The sequence below is a fragment of the Puma concolor genome, chromosome B4, assembly GCF_028749965.1.
Source record: "Puma concolor isolate L17-30 chromosome B4, mPumCon1.1.hap2, whole genome shotgun sequence".
Lineage (NCBI taxonomy): Eukaryota > Metazoa > Chordata > Mammalia > Carnivora > Felidae > Puma > Puma concolor.
In genome coordinates this window covers 96,926,376-96,947,205 of record NC_141673.1, presented here as the reverse complement: position 1 = coordinate 96,947,205, position 20,830 = coordinate 96,926,376, and the positions used below count along the sequence as shown (strand labels likewise).

Here is a 20,830-nt window from a genome sequence, read left to right as displayed (position 1 = left end):
TTTTTTTTTTAATTTTTTTTTAACATTTATTTATTTTTGAGACAGAGAGAGACAGAGCATGAACGGGGAAGGGGCAGAGAGACAGGGAGACACAGAATCAGAAGCAGGCTCCAGGCTCCGAGCCATCAGCCCAGAGCCTGACGCGGGGCTCGAACTCACAGACCACGAGATCTGAGCTGAAGTGACCTGAGCTGAAGTCGGACGCTCAACCGACTGAGCCACCCAGGCGCCCCAGGACTTCCTCTCTTAACAGCTCATTCCATGCATCTGCTGACCATAGGGGGGAAACAAATCCAGTTAAACTATCCTGATCATGCAATCTGCTCACCCCCACCCACTTTACTCACCTCCACTGAAAGCTCCTGCTGGCCCGGCTTACCCTACTCTGTAAAAGTTTTTTGTGTTTAATTTGAGACACTTGCAGATCTTTCAGTCAGAGCATTCTCCCTGTTATAATAATCTTTTCAAATAGTCTCTCCTTACCTAAATCCGGACTAGTTTTTATTTAACAGTATTATGACAAACCACCTATTGCAAAGTCTAAAATAACACTGATATTTATTTTCCTCTATTAAAAATGACTGGTATAGGGGAGCCTAGGTGTCTCAGGTGGTTAAGCACCCGACTTCATCTCAGGTCATGATCTCACGGCTCATGAGTTCGAGCCCCACGTCAGGCTCTGTGCTGACAGCTCGGAGCCTAGGGCCTGCTTCGGATTCTGTCTCCCCCTCCTCCACCCCCGTCGCTTGCACTCTCTCTCTCTCTCAGTTATAAACATTAAAAAAATGTTTTAAATGACTGGTATCATCTTCAAAACTGTAATAAGGCCCAGGTAAAATTAAGTACATGCAGAAAGCAATGCATGTGAAATTACCGTCCAGAGTACCAGCAATCTAGACTTAAGTTAGTCATTCACCTTTCTCCTTCATGAAATGAAGAATTTGGGCCAGGTAATTTCTAATATCCCTTCTATCCTATTAATCTAATATGAATTTGGCAAAAAAAGGTTAACTGAGACAGGGCTCTGTGTAAGTTAGTACACAGAAACGAGACGCTGGTGAACTACTCAGTGCTTCTCCAGCAGAAAAAAGAGGAACTTAGGACTTTTTTTAATGTCTATAACTTCAGAAAGAGATTTCAGAAATAATTTCTCCAAATAAAGATCCCAATGATCGGGGCGCCTGGGTGGCGCAGTTGGTTAAGCGTCCGACTTCAGCCAGGTCACGATCTCGCGGACCGTGAGTTCGAGCCCCACGTCAGGCTCTGGGCTGATGGCTCGGAGCCTGGAGCCTGCTTCCGATTCTGTGTCTCCCTCTCTCTGCCCCTCCCCCGTTCATGCTCTGTCTCTCTCTGTCCCAAAAATAAATGTTAAAAAAAAAAAAAAAAAAGATCCCAATGATCAAAACCACACTCATTCGAAAGTACTTCATGTATCCATACAATGATTATTCAACCATAAAAAGGAAATACTGATACATGCTATAAATGTGAATGAACCTTTAAAACATTATGCTAAGTGAAACCAAGACACAAAAGGCTACATGTTGTATGATTCCTTTTATATGAAATGTTCAGAATAAGCAAATCTGTAGACACCGAAAAGTAGATTACTCATTACCAGAGGCTGGGGGAAAGGGGAAATGGAAAGTGACTACTAAGGAGTATGAAGTTTCTTTTTGGAGGTGATGAAATGTTCTGGGATTAGACAGTGGTGATGGCTGTACAATCCTGTGAATATACTAGAAACCACTGAACTGGACACTTTAAAATGGAGAACTTTATGGTATGTGAAGTATATCTTTAACAAAAAAAAAAAAAACAGGGTTAAAAAACTACTTGAGATTGCTAATTATATTACCAATGCAAGAGTTATATCCTAAAACCAGACAATATATTACATAATTCACATTTCAAATTCAGTCTCAGATATATAAACATGCTGATTTATTTCTGATTAGTTTCTCAGGTAGAAACATGCTGATTTATTTCTGATTCAGTTTTCTCTATCTAATCTGTGCTAAAAGAAATTACAGTACCTACAAATTTATACCATATCTAATAAATGACTTGAGACAAAACACAAAATGAAGCCCCAAAACAAACTGTATAAATGCCATAAAAATTCACATCTTTTTATACCGCTTTAAATGTAAAATTTAGGGGCGCAGTCAGTTAAGCGTCCGACTTCAGCCAGGTCACGATCTCGCAGTCCATGAGTTCGAGCCCCGCGTCGGGCTCTGGGCTGATGGCTCAGAGCCTGGAGCCTGTTTCCGATTCTGTGTCTCCCTCTCTCTCTGCCCCTCGCCCGTTCATGCTCTGTCTCTCTCTGTCCCAAAAATAAATAAACGTTGAAAAAAAAAAATGTAAAATTTAGAATACCTAATACAGGCAAAGCTCTGGTACATGGTAGTACCGAAGGAAAAATACCTATTCTTGAAACAGCTTATATCTAACAAAGAGCTGTTGTCTTCACTGGCATAAATCAAGAAACCTACAAATAAAGACCATATAAATTGTAGCTAAGAGTTCACATTAATCAAGTTCAGATGTTAGCTTTCTCAGACTTGCAAAATACAGAATCTTTAAATTGGATATATGGATACACTTAAATTCCATCTTTCAATAAAAGCTGGCCAATAATGAGAAAGACTCCTATCCCTATATCCAATGATTTTGGTCTAGGAATGATAACGTCTAGGATGATAAATGGTCTAGGATGACTAACCAAGGCCATCAGAGAAAACAGCTTCCTGGCCAAACATATAGAATTTGATAAAGGTATCATTTTCCAATAAGTGAGTGACTATTTTCTTGAAAAACATGACTACTGCAAATCATATTCACCTCTGCATTTTTATAAACTTTTTTTAATGTTTATTTAGTTTTGAGAGAGACACAGAGCAAGAGCGGGGAAGGGGCAGAGAGGGAGGGAGACACGGAATCTGAAGCAGGCTCCTGGCTCTGAGTTGTCAGCACAGAGGCCAACTCGGGGCTTGAACCCATGAACCATAAGATCATGACCTGAGCTGAAGTCGGCTGCTTAACTGACTGAGCCACCCAGGCGCCCTGCATTTTTATTTTTACTGAGAATGTAATCAATAATTTTAAGCCTAATGTCAATTTATAACTTAAAAATTCACTTAACTAATAAATTTTTTCAGCTAAAAATATGATTTCACTTTGTATCCCCAATCTCCTGGCCCTGCCAAGCAAGGTATCACAGAAACAAAAATTAGCAAGTTACATTACAGCTAAGAGGATCACAGCATTAAAGCACCACTAATTTTCAACAAACAGAGCCCAGGCACATCTGAATGTCTTGAACTTTTTGTGAAGATAGTCAACTGCCACAAATAAACAGTTGAGAAACAAAGTGTGTGCTAATAATATCAAATTAACACTGTTTTCCTCTAATTTTAAATTAGTAATTTCAAGGGCAAATATCCTATTCTTAGGTCACCTAGTCTATGTATTTGACTATGTAATTTCAAAGTTATTCACATGGAGCAGAGTTCTATTCATTAAGGTGAGGCTCATTTTACAGAAAACACATAAAAACTCTCATATGAAGAATAAAACATGGGGGCACCTGGGTGGCTCAGTTAAGCGTCTACCTTGGGCTCAGGTCATGATCTCATGGTTCATGAGTTCGAGCCCTACGATGGGCTCTCTGCTGATCCATGCAGAGTCCACTTTGGATCCTCTGTCCCCCTTTCTCTCTGCCCCTCCCCACCTCGTGCGTGTGCACACACGTTTTCTCTCAAAAATAAATAAAATATACTACTTTTAAAAAAAGAGTAAAACATACAACGCAAGGCTCATTTTACAGAAGACACATTAAAAACTTTCATATGAAGAGTGAAACATGCAATGCTGGAAGTTGGTATAGCATTTACCCATCCTGCAGGGAGAAGTTCATCAACTGAATAATTTTAACTGTTATAACAAAATAATAGAATAAAAAAATTTTCTCAGGGCACCTGGGTAGCTCAGTCAGCTAAGCGGCCAACTCTTGATTTCAGCTCAGATCATGATCTCATGGTTTCTGACTTCAAGCCCCACATCTGGCTCTGCACTGACAGCACGGAGGCTGCTTGGGATTCTCTCTCTCCCTCTCTTCTGCCTCTCCCCTGCCTATGCTCTACCTCTCTTTCTCTCAAAAGAAATAAACATTTTTAAAATTTTTTCTCAATTAGACAATGTTTTGATAAAATCATTCTGCCCATACTAAACTCTTAAACAAGTAAATAAGTATCACAATCAACTGCACTATTTATCCTCTGGTTTATATATAATACTCACCTAAAATAGTGTTAAATAAAGCTTCAATCCTTTAGAAGGTAAACTTAATAGCGAGCAACTTAGTTATATAAAATAAAACATAACATATCAGAAGTGGGGAGCCTGGCTGGCTCAGACAGAGGAGCATGCAACTCTTGATGTCAAGGTCAAGAGTTTGAGTCCCACGTTGGGGGTACAGAATACTTAAAAAATAAATAAAAACTTAAAAAAGAAAATATCAGGGGCACCTGGGTGGCTCAGTCGGTTAAGCGTCCAACTTCGCCTCAGGTCATGATCTCACAGTTTATGGGTTCAAGCCCCAAGTCAGGCTCTGTGCTGACAGCTCAGAGCCTGGAGCCTGTTTCAGATTCTGTGTCTCCCTCTCTCTCTGCCCCTCCCCTGTTCATGCCCTGTCTCTGTATCAAGAATAAACATTAAAAAATTTTTTTTTTTAATAAAAAAAGACAATATCGGAAATAAAGGTATTTCATGGAGTTTTTGTTTCAGTTGTAGAAGAGTCAAAAAGTTGAAAAACCACTGGCCTAAAATTATTGGCTCCCTAAAACAGTGCCTGGCACTTAAATGTTTTACTAGTCTTTCCTGAGCATTAATGTTTCTTTTAATTTAGCCATCTTAATATTAGTAGCCATTTATTCAAAGTCTACTACTGACTGTGCACCATACTCTCCCTTTGCAAATATTATCCCATCAGTTCTCATAGAAATCTTGTAAGATATTACCTCTACTTAACAGGAGAGGAAACTAAAGCTAAGTAACTTGTCCAAGACTACATAAAGTAGTAGAATATCTGAATTTAATTTATCCACAAAGCCTATATCTTCCTGCCCCTCTTTATAATCTTCTCTAAATATAACTTGCAATGAAGTTTCCATGATGAAATTAAAATTTCAAGAGTATCTACAATGACCTAAACAGGTTATTGTGTTACCTGTTTTTCCAACATGTTCAAATTATAAACTCACGTAAAACATTTTCATTTATATACCCTCCACAGAGTCTTATTTGATATTCAAAAAAGAGTCCTTTCTGATAGCCAAAGCATGTATAACTATACGGAAAGAATATTTCAGTTCAGCAAATGGAAAAACCTCCAATTAAAGCAAAACAGAGGCGCCTGGGTGGCTTAGTTGGTTAAGCGTCCAACTCTAGACTTCAGCTCAGGTCATCATCTCATGGATCATGAATTCAAGCCCCACAGTGGGCTCTGCACTAACAGCACAGAGCCTACTTGGGATTGTCTCTCTCTCTCTCTCTCTCTCTCTCTCTCTCTCTCTCTCTCTGTCTCTTTCTCTGCCCCTCCCTTGCTCATGCATGCACACTCTCTCTCTCCAAATAAATAAATGAATAAACTTTAAAAAAAAAAAAAAAAGGCAAAACAAAGAAGTTGCTGAAAAACCAAACCAATGGGAAAAGTCTGTTAGGCCTCATAATAACAAAGAGCTGAAATCTTACTCGTACCCAAATTATTCCTTAGCCAGATAAGCAAACCTAAAACCAAGTAACTAGGAATGAAAGTATCACATTTAACTATATGAAATTACCATCAAGTATCAATCACATCAGGGGTGCTTGGGTGGCTCAGTCGGTTAAGCATCAGCTCTTGACTTCAGCTCAGGTCATGATCTCACCGTTTGTGGGTTCAAGCCCTACACTGGGCTCTGCACTGGCAGTGCAAAGCCTGCTTGGATTCTCTCTTTCCCTCTCTCTCTGCCCCTCCCCTGCTCATGTGCACGTGCAATCTCTCTCTCTCAAAATAAATTTTTAAAAAGTATCAATCATGTTAATTAACCTAATGCTCAAAGGGTCATCCAGTCCAGCCCTCTCCAGGTGTGTTGCTTAGATCGAAGATTCACCAGAATGTTAAAAAAATTTATGGAAAAAATATTCCCAAGTTTGGGAAATAGTTAAACAAAATTAAAATTGGTCTCTTCACGTTCTCTCAGAGATCTTAACATTTTAATATGAATTATGCATCTCTGTATACCTAATGAAAATAAGGTATACAGAGATTAAGTGACTTACCCAAGATCGCGACACAGCTAGCTAATGGCAAACTTAGAATGAGAACTTAATTCTCCTGATTCCCACTCCAAAATTCACTCTACCTCCTCAAGATTTTGTTCCACTTGATATTAAAGCAAATGCTTTTCCAAGGACCACTTCTACAAAATATAAGATAGAAAACACTAGTGGCTTGTTTGTACAGTATTTACCACCATCCCACAAAAACTAATAATATTTTCTAAAAAACTAAGTAGCAAAAAATTTTTATGAAACAACAAAGCCTCCTCAACATAAGTTGGGACATAGTATTTACAGATTATACACACAATGGTATTCCAAAATTTATAAAAATCTTATAAAAATATTTGCTCTAAGGGCACCTGGGTGGCTCAGTCGGTTAAGTGTCCGACTTCAGCTCAGGTCATGATCTCACGGTTTGTGAGTTCAAGCCCCACATTGGGCTCTGTGCTGACAGCTCGGAGCCTGGAGCCTGTTTCAGATTCTGTGTGTCTCTCTCTCTCTGCCCCTCCCCTGCTCATGCTCTCACTCTCCCTCTGTCTCAAAAATAAATACATATTTAAATATATATATATATATATTTGCTCTAGAAAATTGGAGATATAATCTTTTCTAATCAGTACCTGGATGGAACCAAGAGAACAGTAAGGATGGCAACCGAGATTGTGAGGTCCATTAGAACAGGGACATGGCTATTTTGCTCACCACTATACCATCAGAGCCTGATATACAGTAGGCAGGTATTCCCATACATATTTGCTAAAAGAATGAACAATAAATCCCTACTATTAATAAATCCCTACCAATAAATCCCTACCATCCTTCCACTGTTAATTAGCTATAGGAGCTTAATCAGATCATAATCTGTTTGATTCTGAGTATCCTCACTTGCAAATTAAGCAGTTAGACCAGAATGATCAAAATCTCTTCTGGCCACAAGAATTTGTAAATCTTACACAAATTAAGTCTCAAATTCCTGGCATTTGAGAATATGTCCACAATAAAAAATTATAACAAAAAATAACATTAGCAAATCACTTGATATTCATCATTTCACTTAATATGCCTGTTAAACACGCAAATTAGGTCAGTATTACTATTTACATTTTACAGGTAAAGAAACTGAGACCCAGAGAAATTGACTGACTAGACCAGAATCACAAGGTTATTAAACAGAGAAGCACAGACTTTGAACCCAAGATTTTAGTGCTGAAATCCCCAAATCTTTCCATTACACTTTGTCCTCAGATGATAGGGGTTAGGGATGCAGCCCAGACGATGACCGCATTATTCCCTGGCTTTCAGCTATTGACTTAACGCTACAGGACAAAAGGTCTCCCGAACTCTCTCATCAACCCATCATCCCAATATTAACTCCTCATAACAACTCCTCTACAGAAAAAATTATCTTAACGCGACAAGTTAATCACATTTTTCTCCTCAGAGTCCAAGGTCAACTAATGCCACTATTATAACACAGAATGACATTATCAAGGAATGAAAAAAACCTAAATTATGAATGAAAATCTTTCACATCAAAAGACTATTTTTTAGTTCAAATAATATGTACTCACAGTTAAGCACTGATAAATTCAAAGACCACCTTATACTATCATTATGCTACACTGAAAATGAGAGGTCCACTTTTGGAAATTTGCTGGTAGAAATGAGGCAGTTTAAACTATTAACTCTTTTAGGTGTTCTTACATAACACCGTACTTCAAATTAATACTTCAAGTACAATTTCTCTGAAGTCCAGTAACGAACAAACCCAACTCTAGACTCAAACTTGGTGTTAAACAAATGGCATTTATGTCACACCCTTACCCTCCAAGAAATACAGCCAGGCAACCAGAAGCATCCCCAGGTTATGGACTTAGATTTCCCGAGGACTTTAACCAACCAGCTGACTCTCATATTTAACTACTAACTTTCTGTCTTAAAATATATGCATATTCTTAGGTCAAATATGTTTCTCACAACTAGAGCAAGATCCCCTTTCAACAAAGACTATACGATGATGAAATAAACATATACTTATTAAGCCTTTCAAGTACACAACACTGTATTAAATTCTCTGCCAAGACAATTAAGCAAGCACTGTCTTTCTGGGGGTGACATGCGAAAATAGTTTGGAATATGCTGACAGTGAGTCATAATTATTAAGTATAAGTAGATATAACATGCAAACGTAATAATCCTGCAAGAGTAACTACAGAAAAAAAAAAAAATTCCTCCTACTCAAAAAAAAAAAAAAAGAAAAAAAGTCAATCACATTCATCCAACACAAATATACACACACAGAAGGCATCTTGGGTTCATTTGCACAAGATCATGAGTTACCATCGTGCCCTGTAAACTTTAGCAAGTTATGGAGGCTTAACAAAAGTTTAATTTGTTAAATGAAGAGCTAAAAATCTCCATGGACTCAAGAGGTCTTATACCTGAAAAGAATTTGCCATGAACACGTGAGAATTTTAACAAAACCAAAGCCACAGCCACTGCATCGATCCACACGTAAATTCCTCTGCTGGTAAATGCTCAATAGCAAGACTCATCACCACTTCCACACGGGTAAGTTTGAGAAGAGCTGTTGAAATCTTGCGGGCCAATCAAAAACCTTAGTGAACTGTCACAAAATAAAAGTCACGGCGTATGTGACAGCTTTACAGGGCAATTCAAAAAACCACAGGGCCGTCGAATCTATGCGATTCTCGGAGCAAAATACCTAGAATAGCCCACGTTTCTTACCAAAGTGCCAAGCAATCCCCCAGGGGAGCGCAGCAAACGATAACTTAGGTCCCAGGACAGGCTCCTCTTCACACAAGGATGACTTTCCTATTCAGTGCCAACTGTACACTTGCAGGCTCCGAAAATAGGGGCAAGTCCTGAATACCAGGGGTTACAAGGGCAACGCTTCTATTTTATTATGGGCTGAAGCTCAGAAGATTCCCAGTGCTGAAACGCTCGACCTATAACCTCGGAGTCACTTTCCAACTGTGCTCTCACCCAGGATCATTAGATCCCCAACGGAAGCCAATTATTAGTAGTAACAAGGCCTGGAAAAATAGTAAGAAGGCTCTAAAAGTTCACGTAAGAGACACAGAAAAGGTGGGGGCTTCCAGAGAGAAGACCAACGTTAAAGCATCTTCGGCTCCAACATTTTAAAAGCCAAAATCCATACAAAGACCCTTCTCCCGGATGACTCCCGGCAGAAAGGGACACGCAGACCCTCAGTCACTGCGATAGAATGGAGCTCCAGGGGTTCACCTACACAAGCAGCCCAGATGAGGCTCCTCTGTGTCCAGGGAAGGTCCGGAACCCCAGGAAGGGGTCTGCATTGTGGCCAGGCGGAGCGCACAGCCCCTTCTCCCGGGCCCCTTTCTCTCTCCTTCCCCACGACCAGGCCTCTCCTGGCTCCTCTTCCCCTTCTCCTCCCTCCCTCCCCCTCCCCCCAGACACACACAAAACAAGGCCACCTCCCCCCCAAATCCCACCAACTTTCCCGCTCCCCCCCCCCTTTCCCACCTCTCAGGAGCGCACAGAAACTGCAGGCCAGGAGGCTCCTCAGGACGGCCCCCATCTTCCCTTCTCGCGTTCTCTTCTCTCACCGGCGAGGGGCGGCCAGAAAAGGGGGAGGCGAGGAGCCGGGGCGGCCGCCGCAGCGGCAGGTCTGCACGCTCATGCTTCCCAGCTTTCCAGAGAGAGAAGAAAGAAAGGGGCACGTCAAGGCTCAGCGCGCGCCGCCGCCGCCGTCCTCTCTACCGCGCCGCTCTGCCGGGGGCTCGCGCGACGCCAGCGTCTGCTTCCATCCCGCCGCCTCCTCCCCCGGCGCCCCGCTTCCCCCGCGCAGTTCCTCATTCAGCCTCTTCCTCTCACGCAGCGGCGCAGGGATACCGCGGTCCCGCCGCCGCCACGGGTCGCCGCGAAGGTCTCCCTGCGCGCGGGCGAGCCCCTCCCTCGGCGCCGCCTCCCGAGCAGCTGCGGAAGAAGGTGGGGGGCCGCGCGCACGGCTTCTGCTTGGAGACCCCGGGAGATCTGCCAGGCGAGCAGTGGCGAGCTGGAGGGAAAAGGCCTCCCGCTGGCGCATTCCTATGGGATTCTTTCCTGGGTCGGCCGCTGCGGCCCTCCCCGCGGAGGGCGTGAAGCGACGTCGAACAACATCGGCCCGGCGTGGTCGGGACTACTTTCTGCGGCTCGGCCGGGCCGCCGCCTGCTCCGCTCTTTGTGCGGTCGCCGCCGGCCGAGCCAGGTGGAGGTCCGGGCACCGGCTGCCTGACACCTGGGCTGGGGACCCGGGAGGCGGCGGGCCGGCTGCGGAGCTTCAGGCCGTGCGCGGGGAGCCGCGCGGGACCCGGCACAGGGTGACGAGTTCAATCTTGGGGCTTGGAAATGGGTTTACGCTTTTCTCTGTTAAGGAAAATAAAGATTAATGCTGCTTACACCAGCTTTAAACGTGATACGGGGAGGATGTCCAAACGCCAACTCAGAACAGAGATTTTTATTTTCTCGTGGCTTTCCAGAATTACAGACCATCCCCAGAATTAGTTCCCACAAGGACTAAAGATTTCTAATCGGCCAGGTAAAATTCCAGGATAAATGCGTCAGCACCTAAGACAGAGCAAAGGGACAATTGGTAAGGACTGTGCTTGGGATTTTACGAGTTGCATTTATAGATAAATCTTTGCCATTTTTTTGATCAGCTCGCAGCTTGAGGAGAAAAAGATTCACCAGAATCTCAGCCTGGTTTTGCACAGCCTCTGCTGCTTTTGATGCTTCCCGGTGGAACAGCCCAGACATCCACCCCGTAAAAAGAAGTGGCAACTTCAGCTGAGGAGGCAACTCCAGCCAGAGTTAACCATAATGGAGCCATCAGGTGAATTCTGTACGGCTGTCACAGGCCCTTACCCGGAGGCAGACGGGCGAGCAAGTGGAGGAACTTCCACCATGTTACTTATACAAAAATTTCTCCTTAACTGCAAGACCTCCTGCGGGTGCCTGAAACCATGGATAGCACCCAGCCCTACATATACCGGTTTTACCTATGCATATGTACCTGAGTTAAAGTTTAACTTATCAATTAGGCACACGAAGAGATTAACAACAATAACTAACCATAAAATAGATCAATTACAGCAATATACTGTAATAAAAGTTTTGTGACTATGGCCTGTCTCTCAAACTATCTTTCCTGTACTCACTCTTCATGTGATGATGTGAAATGATAAAATGTCTACACGAGAGATGAAGTGAAGTGAAATGATGCAGGCATTGGGACGTAGCCTTTAGGCTACTATTGACTTTTGACAACAGTCAGAAGAAGAATGATCTGCTTCCCATCGTGGTTGGCTGCGGGGAACCACTGCAAGCAAAAACCTCTGATAAGGGGGCACTACTGTACCTCAGTGACATTGGAGTTCACTGAGGGTTTGCACGCACATTATCATATTGGCACTAGCCTGGAGTGAGGCAGGATTTGTTACTTATTATCCTCATTGCACCGAGGAGGAAAATGAGGGGTTCAATGACTTCGCCAAGGCCACTCAAGTAGTTAACAGCAGAACCCAAACCCAGCCCAGGTCTTTCAACTTCAGACACTGCTTCTTCCAAGAAACATGTGCTGAACTAAGTGATACAGGTCTGTAAGCAGACAGAGGGCAGAAACAGTCAAATCACTTTCTCCTAAATTCACCTGAAGAAAGTCTAGCCACCACTGATTTAAATTACCTTCTTCCAAGAACCATGTCAAGACTGCAAATTTGGCCTACTGGCCTCCTCAAAACAGGTAACTGTGAACCAGGTTTTTCAGCAATAGCCTAGAAAATGTATTACTGTGAAGCTAGTGAGGCTGTGGAAACACCATAATGTAGTGAAGAAGAGAAGGCGTGAGCTTTGGATCCAAACCCTACCAGTTACAAGATGTAACTAGTCAAAGATGTACGTGATGTACAAAACCCACTGCACCTCAGTTTTCTCGTCTGTAACATGGGGATGATACCTCCTTCAGGCTTGTAGTAAGGATTAAATTAAATAGTATATTGGGGTGCCTGGGTGGCCCAGTCGGTTAAGCGTCCAACTTTGGCTCAGGTCCTGATCTTGTGATTCGTTGGTTGGAGCCCCGTGTCAGGCTCTGTGCTGACAGCTTAGAGCCTGGAGCTTCCTTGCTTCATATTTTGTGTCTCCCTCTCTCTGCTTCTCCCCTGCTCATTCTCTCTCCCTCCCTCTCTCTCTCTCCCAAAAAAAAATAAACATTAAAAATTTTTTTAAATATATCTAAACTATATTGATAAATAATATATCAGTGTATAATAGGTGCTCAATAAATAATCATTTCCTTTCTCAACCTCAAGGTGAGAAAGGTGTCATAATATGACCATATTATGGTGTTATAATAACTTGGAATCCTTGGAACATAATAGAAGAGAGGGAAAAATCACATGCTCAAAATGCTTATCACAGGATTATTTATAATTGGAGGTAGACAACTGTGAAGCTGATGAAAATTAACCTTCACTTAAATTAAGTGACAATTAAGCTTCACTTTCACAGGCCCCTTCCAGACCCCGGGAGGGTCCCTAACAATGTATTCACAAAGTTTGCGAAAGTAAGGCTTTTTTGTATTCTTTTACTGAAAACGTCTCTCAAAATTGCATAAATTTCAAGTTCCATAAAACCTGGATCTGTTCCTATTTATAATAGGAAACTGAGTACAACCTAAGTTTCTATAGCCGTCATCCTAAGTAGAGAGAGGAAGTATCATACAATGTTGAAAAGTGATGGTTCAGATGACTACACAACAGTGCTGGAAAATGTTTACAGTTAGTTAAACTTAAAAACGTGAAAGTGCACGTATGTCTTCATTACAACCATGTAAAATATAAATATAAAAACAAGCATATAGTATAAATATACTTCCTTATTTACCACATATTAGAAAAAAAGACCAAAAGTAAATAGTAACTGCATTAAAACAGGCATTAGGATGGTAAAGTAATATGAGATTTTTTTTACTTTTTATTTCTTAAATTTCCGTTAATATATTCTTCTGTTTTTCCAATTTTTTAAGAGGTACTTAAGTGAAAAATCTATGTAGCTTAAGGTTAAGCCCTAGCCTGGACATCATTCTTACTACTTAACTAATTTATTTTTACATTCATTCAAATGCCTATTAAATATTCGATGCAGGTCACTGTGTTATGTGTTGGGGATGCAAAAATGAGACTAATCATGGCTCCTACCCTCCAAAAGCTTACAATAACTGTGTTTAGAAACACTAATTGATAAAACAAATAATTTAAATGTTAAAATTGCTATGGTGTAGGTGTGCAGAATATCAATAAGGAACTTGAGTGTTTGTCTGCCTGCACCATTTAAAAAAAGGAAAATAACCTGAGAGCTTAAGCCTGAAATTTAAGTCGGAGTCTGTCAGGCCAACAAGACTGACAAGGAATTCCAAGCAGAAGGGTAGCAGGTGCAAAGGCACTGAATTATTAGAGAGCTTGGCATGTTGGAGATTTGAAAGTAGATCCATATAGCTGAAGCATAGGGTGCTTTTAGAGAATGTCAGAAAATGAGGCAGGCCATTAAGTAGATATTGGATAAATAAATTGATTTTTAAGTCATGCTTAGTCATTTAGATTTTAGCCTGTTGACAGTGTGGAGTTTGAAGCATTTTTCTCATGGTAGAGAATTGATTTACGTGTTAAATAATATCTCTGACTGCAGTGTGCATAATAGAAGGGAGGCAAGGCAAAAAGTAGGAAGACCAAGGAGGAAGTTATTTTTAGCCCCTGAAAGAGATGGTCAGGCCAATAACCCAGGGGATTGAAGAGATCATGGATTTGAGGAATATGGGGTAGAAACCGCAGGGCTTGGGAACCTATCCGATGTGAATTGAGAGAGAGAGAGAGAGAGAGAGGGAGAGAGAGAAAGAGAGAGAGAGAAAGAGAGAGAGAGAGAAGAAGTCTAGGGTGAATTTCCAGGTTTCTAAGTTATGCACCCAAGTGAATGAGAGTCTCGTTTACTAAGAAAAGAAATGCCTAAGGAGGATTTCAGAAGAGGTGATGATAAGTTCAACAATGGGTCTTTTGTATTGGCCCTACCTGTAAAACTTCCAGCTGGAGATATACAGTACACAGTTTTGATGTATAAGTTTGGACTCAGGAGAGGAGCGGAAAATATAGCTATTCAGTGATGATTGTGGAACTTATACACCACACAATCCAGGAATGTGCTGTAGAATAGTAAATAGTTATTACCACAATTTTCTGGAGGATGACAGTAAGACATCTGCAGGAAGGGAGGGCATTTTCATAGTTCAGGTGAAGTGAACTTGGGGCCACCTCACTGGTGGGCTGAGGGTAGAGGTTACAGCTGAAGCCATAAACTTACCTAAGGGGAGAAGAGAGCACTCGTTGTGGCCAGAAAAGTGAGCCAGAGCAGATCCATGTGGAATACAAGTATCTAGGAATGAATAGAAAAAGAGAAGCTAGAGACATAAACCGAAAGGGGGAAGGTGGAAAACTGGTTGAAGAGTTGCGGTGAGAGAAGGTGCGGTCAATAATGGCGAATACAGGGTATGGTGGAGACAGTCTGCTCTGAGAAGCACTGAAACAAGGCTGCTGTGACTTACAATTTCCAAAAAGGTCATTGATGGGAGCATACATTATGCCAACATTTTAGGAAAGCAATCTAGGAGTAAAATATACACAACTTTTATTTTATTTTTTTATTAGGGAGGGGAGGGGTGTACATGGGGGAGGGGCAGAGAGAGAGAGAGGAAGAGAGAATCTTAAGCAGGCTTTACACCAAGCAAGGAGCCTGATGCCAGGACTCTATCTCAGGACCATGAGATCATGACCTGTGCCAAAATAAAGTCGATGCTTAACCAACCAGGTAGCCCGTTATACACACCTTTTAAAAAAAATTTTTTTTTTTTTTATTTTGCACGTGAGAGAGAAAGATAAAACACACGAGTAGTGGAGGGACAGAGAGGGAGAATCCCAAGCAGGCTCTGCACCTGTAGCACAGTGTTCTCGGCAAGGCCCAAACTCACAAAACTGTGAGATCATGACCTGAGCCAAAATCAAGAGTCCGGCACTTAACTGACTGGGCCACTCAGGTGCCTCCCCCCAATATCCACCTCTTTTAAAATAGAATCCCACCTCTTAGAATTTATCCACAGGAACAAAATTTATAGAGACATAGATATTTAGTAAAACATTGTAATATAAAATGAACAAAACAAACAAGCCTACAAATATGGTAGTTTTATATGGTTCAATCTAATAAGAAAAAAAAAACCTGAATGCATTCAATAGGGAATAGTTGAAACAATGGTCTATCCTTACTGTGGAATACTATACAGCTGTTAAAAAGAATTGTGTAGATTTAGATGTATCGATTTGGAAGTGTAGCCTTGATATACTGTTAATTGAAGAACAAGTTAGAGAACAGTATGTTCTGTGTGATGGAATTGTTTAGAAGGGAAGAAGAGAGAGGGAGGATACAGGATGAATTGGCCTTGGACGGGGGGAGGAGGAGAACCACCACTTCCGGATGCAAGGGAAGGAGGAGACCTATCAAAAGCTGCTGAAGTTCCAACTCCCTTTTTCCACCCCTACTTTCACAGGCTGCTTCCAGAGGCTCTGGGAGGGACCATGACCATGATATAACATAGTCGTATGTTTTTATAAAATTTTCCAGGGTAAATTTTTTTGAATTCTTTTTTTTTTTTAATTCCTCCTTTTCCAGTTGCATGTGCTCAGGTACCACAAAACCCGAATCTGCCCCTTGTAACTATAGGTTTGGGGGCAATGGGATAACAGAGACAAATATTTGAAAGAGTTTACATTTGATGGCCTTTATTTGCTTAATACAGTAGTCCCCCCTTATCTAAAGTTTCACTTTCCCTGGTTTCAGTTACCCACAGCCAACCACAGTCCCTGTCATCAGAAGATCAAGACTAGTAGTCTAATGTTATGGTACAATGTTACTCACCTCACTTCATCTCATCTTATCATGGGAGCATTTTAGCATCTCGTCATCACAAGCAGAAGGGTGAGTATAGTACAATACGATATTTGGGGAGACGGAGACCACATTCACAGAACTTTTATTACACTATATTGTTATAATTGTTCCATTTTTTTAAGTAAGCTCTGTGCCCAACACGGGGCTTGAACTCATGACCCTGAGATCGAGATCGTATGCCCCACAGAGCCAGGCAGGCACCCCTGTTCTATTATTAGTTACTGTTGTTGATCTCTTACTGCACCTAATTTATAAGTTAAGCTTTTATGTTTAGGAAGAAACATGGTTTCAGGCACCCTCAGGGGGATTGGAATGTGTACCCCATGGGTAAGGGGAGACCACTGTATTCAAAAAGCAAAGTTTGGTGTGCCTGGGTGGCTCAGTCAGTTGAGTATCTGACTCAATTTTGGCTTGGGTCGTGATCCCAGGGTCGTGGGAACAAGCCCCATGTCATGCTTCACGCTGCTTGGGACTTTCTCTCTCTCCCTCTGCCCCTCTCCCCTTCTCCCCTCTCTAAAATAAAAAAATAAATAAATAATTTTTTTAAAAAAGCAAAGTTAATCTATTCAGAGTGAAGTAAGAAAGAATACAGCGTGGGCTTCAGAAATGTGATAAAGATGTAGAAGAGTTGCTGCTGGAAATGGAAGAGGGAAGTGACAAAGGACGTGTTGCAAGGTTTCCTAACATCGGACAGGGTGTGACTGCAGCTGCTCACCATAAATTTGGGGGATACCGTAAGAGTACCTTACCTCTATTTTTCCATCTTTGAATGGGATTTAATAGTCATTCCTAGCTACAGAATAAGAGTATTGCATGAGATGCCTAAATATAGTTATAATTTGAAAAGAAGTATACTTTGTTCCTAATAATATTTGTTTCTTATTTCATCAGTGGCCGTATAACCCCCCCCAGTAAAACCTAATAAAACTTTTTAATGATCAATAAATGAAAACACTGTGCACTAAAGTACTCAGGCTAGCCCCAGCAGAATTAAAGGGCGCCTACAGCAGAGGACACTCTGTCGCAGGGACTCGGATGTAGACGGAGCAAAGAGGAGGGGTCCATGCAGGGAAAGGGATGATAGAGGGAGCGGAATATTGGTTACATACAGAGGGATTAATCAAAAAGTAAATACCTTAAGAATAATAGAAGCTGGCTTTCTGTTGGAGGACGGAGTCACAAATAGAAGGCAGATATATCGATGTCAATGTCAATGAAAGTGATGGAGTGGGGAAATCCAGGGGCCTGTCTCTTCCCATAAATACTGAAAAAAAAAAAAAAAAAAAAAAAACACTGGCAAAAACTCTCAGAGTCAACTTTATCAGAGCTCTACAAGACAGTGAAAGGTTTACAGCAACCAAGCAAATGCTTAGTCAAGAGAATGAGCACTGAGGGGCACCTGGGTGGCTCAGTCAGTTAAGCATCTGACTCTTGATTTTGGCTTAGGACATGATCTCACGGTTCGTGAAATAGAGCCCTGTGTCAGGCTGTGCACTGACAGTGCGGAGCCTGCTTGAGATTCTCCCTCTCTCTCTGCCCCTCCCCTGCTTGCACTCTCTCTTTCTGTCTCAAGATAAATAAATAAACATTTAAACAAACAAATAAATAAAGGGGTTTTTTGGTTTTTTGGTTTTTGTTTTTTTTAAGAGAATGAGCACTGGGCGCCTGGGTGGCTCAGTTGGTTAAGCGTCCGATTTCAGCTCAGGTCATGATCTCGCAGTTCATGAGTTCAAGCCCCACATCGGGCTCTGTGCTGACAGCTCAGAGCCTGGAGCCCGTTTCAGATTCTGTGTCTCCCTCTCTCTCTGCCCCTCCCCCGCTCACATTTTTTTTCTCTCTCTCTCTCTCTCAAAATAATAAACATTAAAAAAAGAGAGAGAATGAGCACTGAAACATGGTAGAAGAGGTTTGTTGTGTTTTAATTTACTCGTCTGCCCTTCTCTCCATGGTGCAGTAGCAATGTAGAAGGTAGCAATCAGGGTTTCCAGTAACAAAGAGAAAGGGACATAAAGAATATTTGAAGAAGGAGGCACCAGGGTGGCTCAGTCGGTTAAGTGTCCAGCTTCAGCTCAGGTCATGATCTCACAGTTCGTGGATTCGAGCCCTGCATTGGGCTGTGTACTAACAGCTCAGAGCCTGGAGCCTGCTTCAGATTCTGTGTCTCCTTCTCTCCCTGGCCCTGCCCAACTCATGCTCTCTATCTCTGTCTCTCTCTCTCCCTCTCTCTCTCAAAAACATGAGTAAACATTAAAAAAAAGAATATTTGAAGGAATGAGTCAAAAACTTCCCATATTTGATAAAATAGGTAAATCTACATGTCCAGGTATCTCAACACGTACAAAGCAGTTACAAATACAGAAAGAGAAAACACTAGAACAGACGCTGTGATTCTTTATTGGAATGTGTCGATATTGGATGTATCGATATGAATTTATGGTTTTCAGTATATGTGGATAGATATAGAAATAAATAGCTATAAATGAATATGTGACTCTGTGTGTGTGTGTGTGTATGTGTGTGTGTGTATTCCCTAGCTCTGTCCACCAAGCAGGTGTGTCAGTTCATGTTTACTAAGAAGGAGTTACCAAGACTCTTGCACAAGATTAGATGTGCAAGAGATATATAGGAGGAGCATGACAGCCTCCAAGGTGGCCCCCAATGATTCTTACTTCTTGGCGTTCTCACACCTGGAAAGTCCTTCCCAAAATGAATAGAGTTGACCTATTTCTGCAATGACATGATGTGAATTTAAGGTTAGACAATACAAGACGTGTTAAAAAGAAATTCAACTGAGTAAATTTTAAAGATGCTATTAGCGGGACGCCTGGGTGGCTCAATTGGTTAAGTGTCCGACTTGGGCTCAGGACATGATCTCGCAGTTCATGAGTTCGAGCCCCACATCAAGCTCTGTGCTGACAGCTCTGAGCCTGGAGCCTGCTTCGGATCCTGTGTCTCCCTCTCTCTCTACCCCTCCCCTGCTTGTGCTCTCTCTCTCTCACTCTCTCTCAAAGATAATAAATAAACTTAAAAAAAATTAAAGATATTATTGGCTTTAGTCCATGATTCATGAATCAGGCAGCAACCTACATAGCAGATAGAAAAGAGCTCCAATGAGCTATACAAAATGGAAGACTTTTACCAGTAGAAGGGAGTGGGACAAGAAAGTTATACTAGCAAAATAATGGATCCGTTGTGGCACAGTCACTTTCCTTCAGGGAATGGCAAGGGTCTATCAGGCAGGTTACCTCACCAGTGCTGACCTGGTGATTCCTAATTGATTGGTTTAAGATTCCATTTCTGGGAGAGGACGAAACTGTAAGTTTCAGTTTGGTGGCATGGGGCTTAGCATAAGTGACTCCATTTTGGACCTGTTGGCTTGTCTTTAACAGTGGCTCTGCCTTCTCTTGGAGCACTTGTGTAGGGCTAAAGTCAGGTGTCATGTCACAAGGACACTCAAGGGACCCTAAGGAATGGTCCTTGTAGTGAAGAACTGAGACCTCTTGCCAGTAGCCAACTGAGTCATTTTGGAAATACACCCTCCAGGGTCAAGTCAAGCCATCAGATGACTGTGCTGTGGCTGACCTCTTGACAGCAACATCATGAGAGATTCCGGACCAGGTAATCTGCTCTCAAATTCCTGACCTACAAAAACTATGAAATAATAAATATGTATTTTGTTTTAAGTTAATATCTTTTGAAGGTAATGGCTACAGGGTGATAGGTAACTAATACAAGTAAGAAAGGAGAAGGAAGAGAGATCCTTCAGCCTGAGATGTCTTCTTACATTTGTGGAAGGAGACAAGGAAAGAAGGACAGGAGTAGGACAAGTCTTGCACAGCCACACAGTTCCAAGAATGGATTTACTAAGTAGATGGGGAGTTCCCAAACCAAAGTTGCCCATTGAAGAATTCCTATGTCTTGCAGAATGGGCCCCCTGAGCCTGCTATGCTTAAGTATTGACTGGGAGTAACCCTTGGGGAGTATGGCCTCAGTACAAACAGGGTGATAGATGGGGGGGGGGGGCAGTAGTAGGGGCTGTCAGTCAATTATGTTGCCTGTAGCAGGAGATCCGAGTGACACATTTTTTAATTGTTTTTAATGTTTATTTATTTTTGAGAGAGAGACAGAGAGTGAGCAGGGGAAGTGCAGAGAGAGAGGGAGACACAGAATCCGAAGCAGGCTCCGGGCTCTGAGCTGTCAGCACAGAACCTGACGTGGGGCTCGAACCCACAAACCTCGAGATTATGACCTGAGTCGAAGTCGGTCGCTCAACCGGTGGAGCCACCCAGCTGCCCCCAAGCGGCACATTTTTATAGGCACCACAGCAAGTTTAGGCATGGTGACAGCCTGATACCAATGATCACAGGTAGTGTCAAGATCTTGGCTTCTAAATAACGCTTTTCTCTGAGAGGAACCAGGGCTCCTTAGAGAAATGACTGATCCCACATCTGGGGCAGGGGAAGTATAAGCCTGG

General features: G+C 42.0%; 1 protein-coding gene across 1 annotated transcript in view; it reads right to left on the bottom strand.

The window, feature by feature from the left end:
- Positions 1-10,301, bottom strand: part of LRP6 (LDL receptor related protein 6) — a 176,536-nt gene extending 166,235 nt beyond the window's left edge. The window contains exon 1 of the mRNA XM_086714063.1: positions 9,853-10,301. Coding sequence (XP_086570189.1) covers positions 9,853-9,907 — 55 coding nt within the window. The 5' untranslated portion in view covers positions 9,908-10,301. The remainder of the gene's footprint in view (positions 1-9,852) is intronic.
- Positions 10,302-20,830: the final 10,529 nt, after the last annotated feature.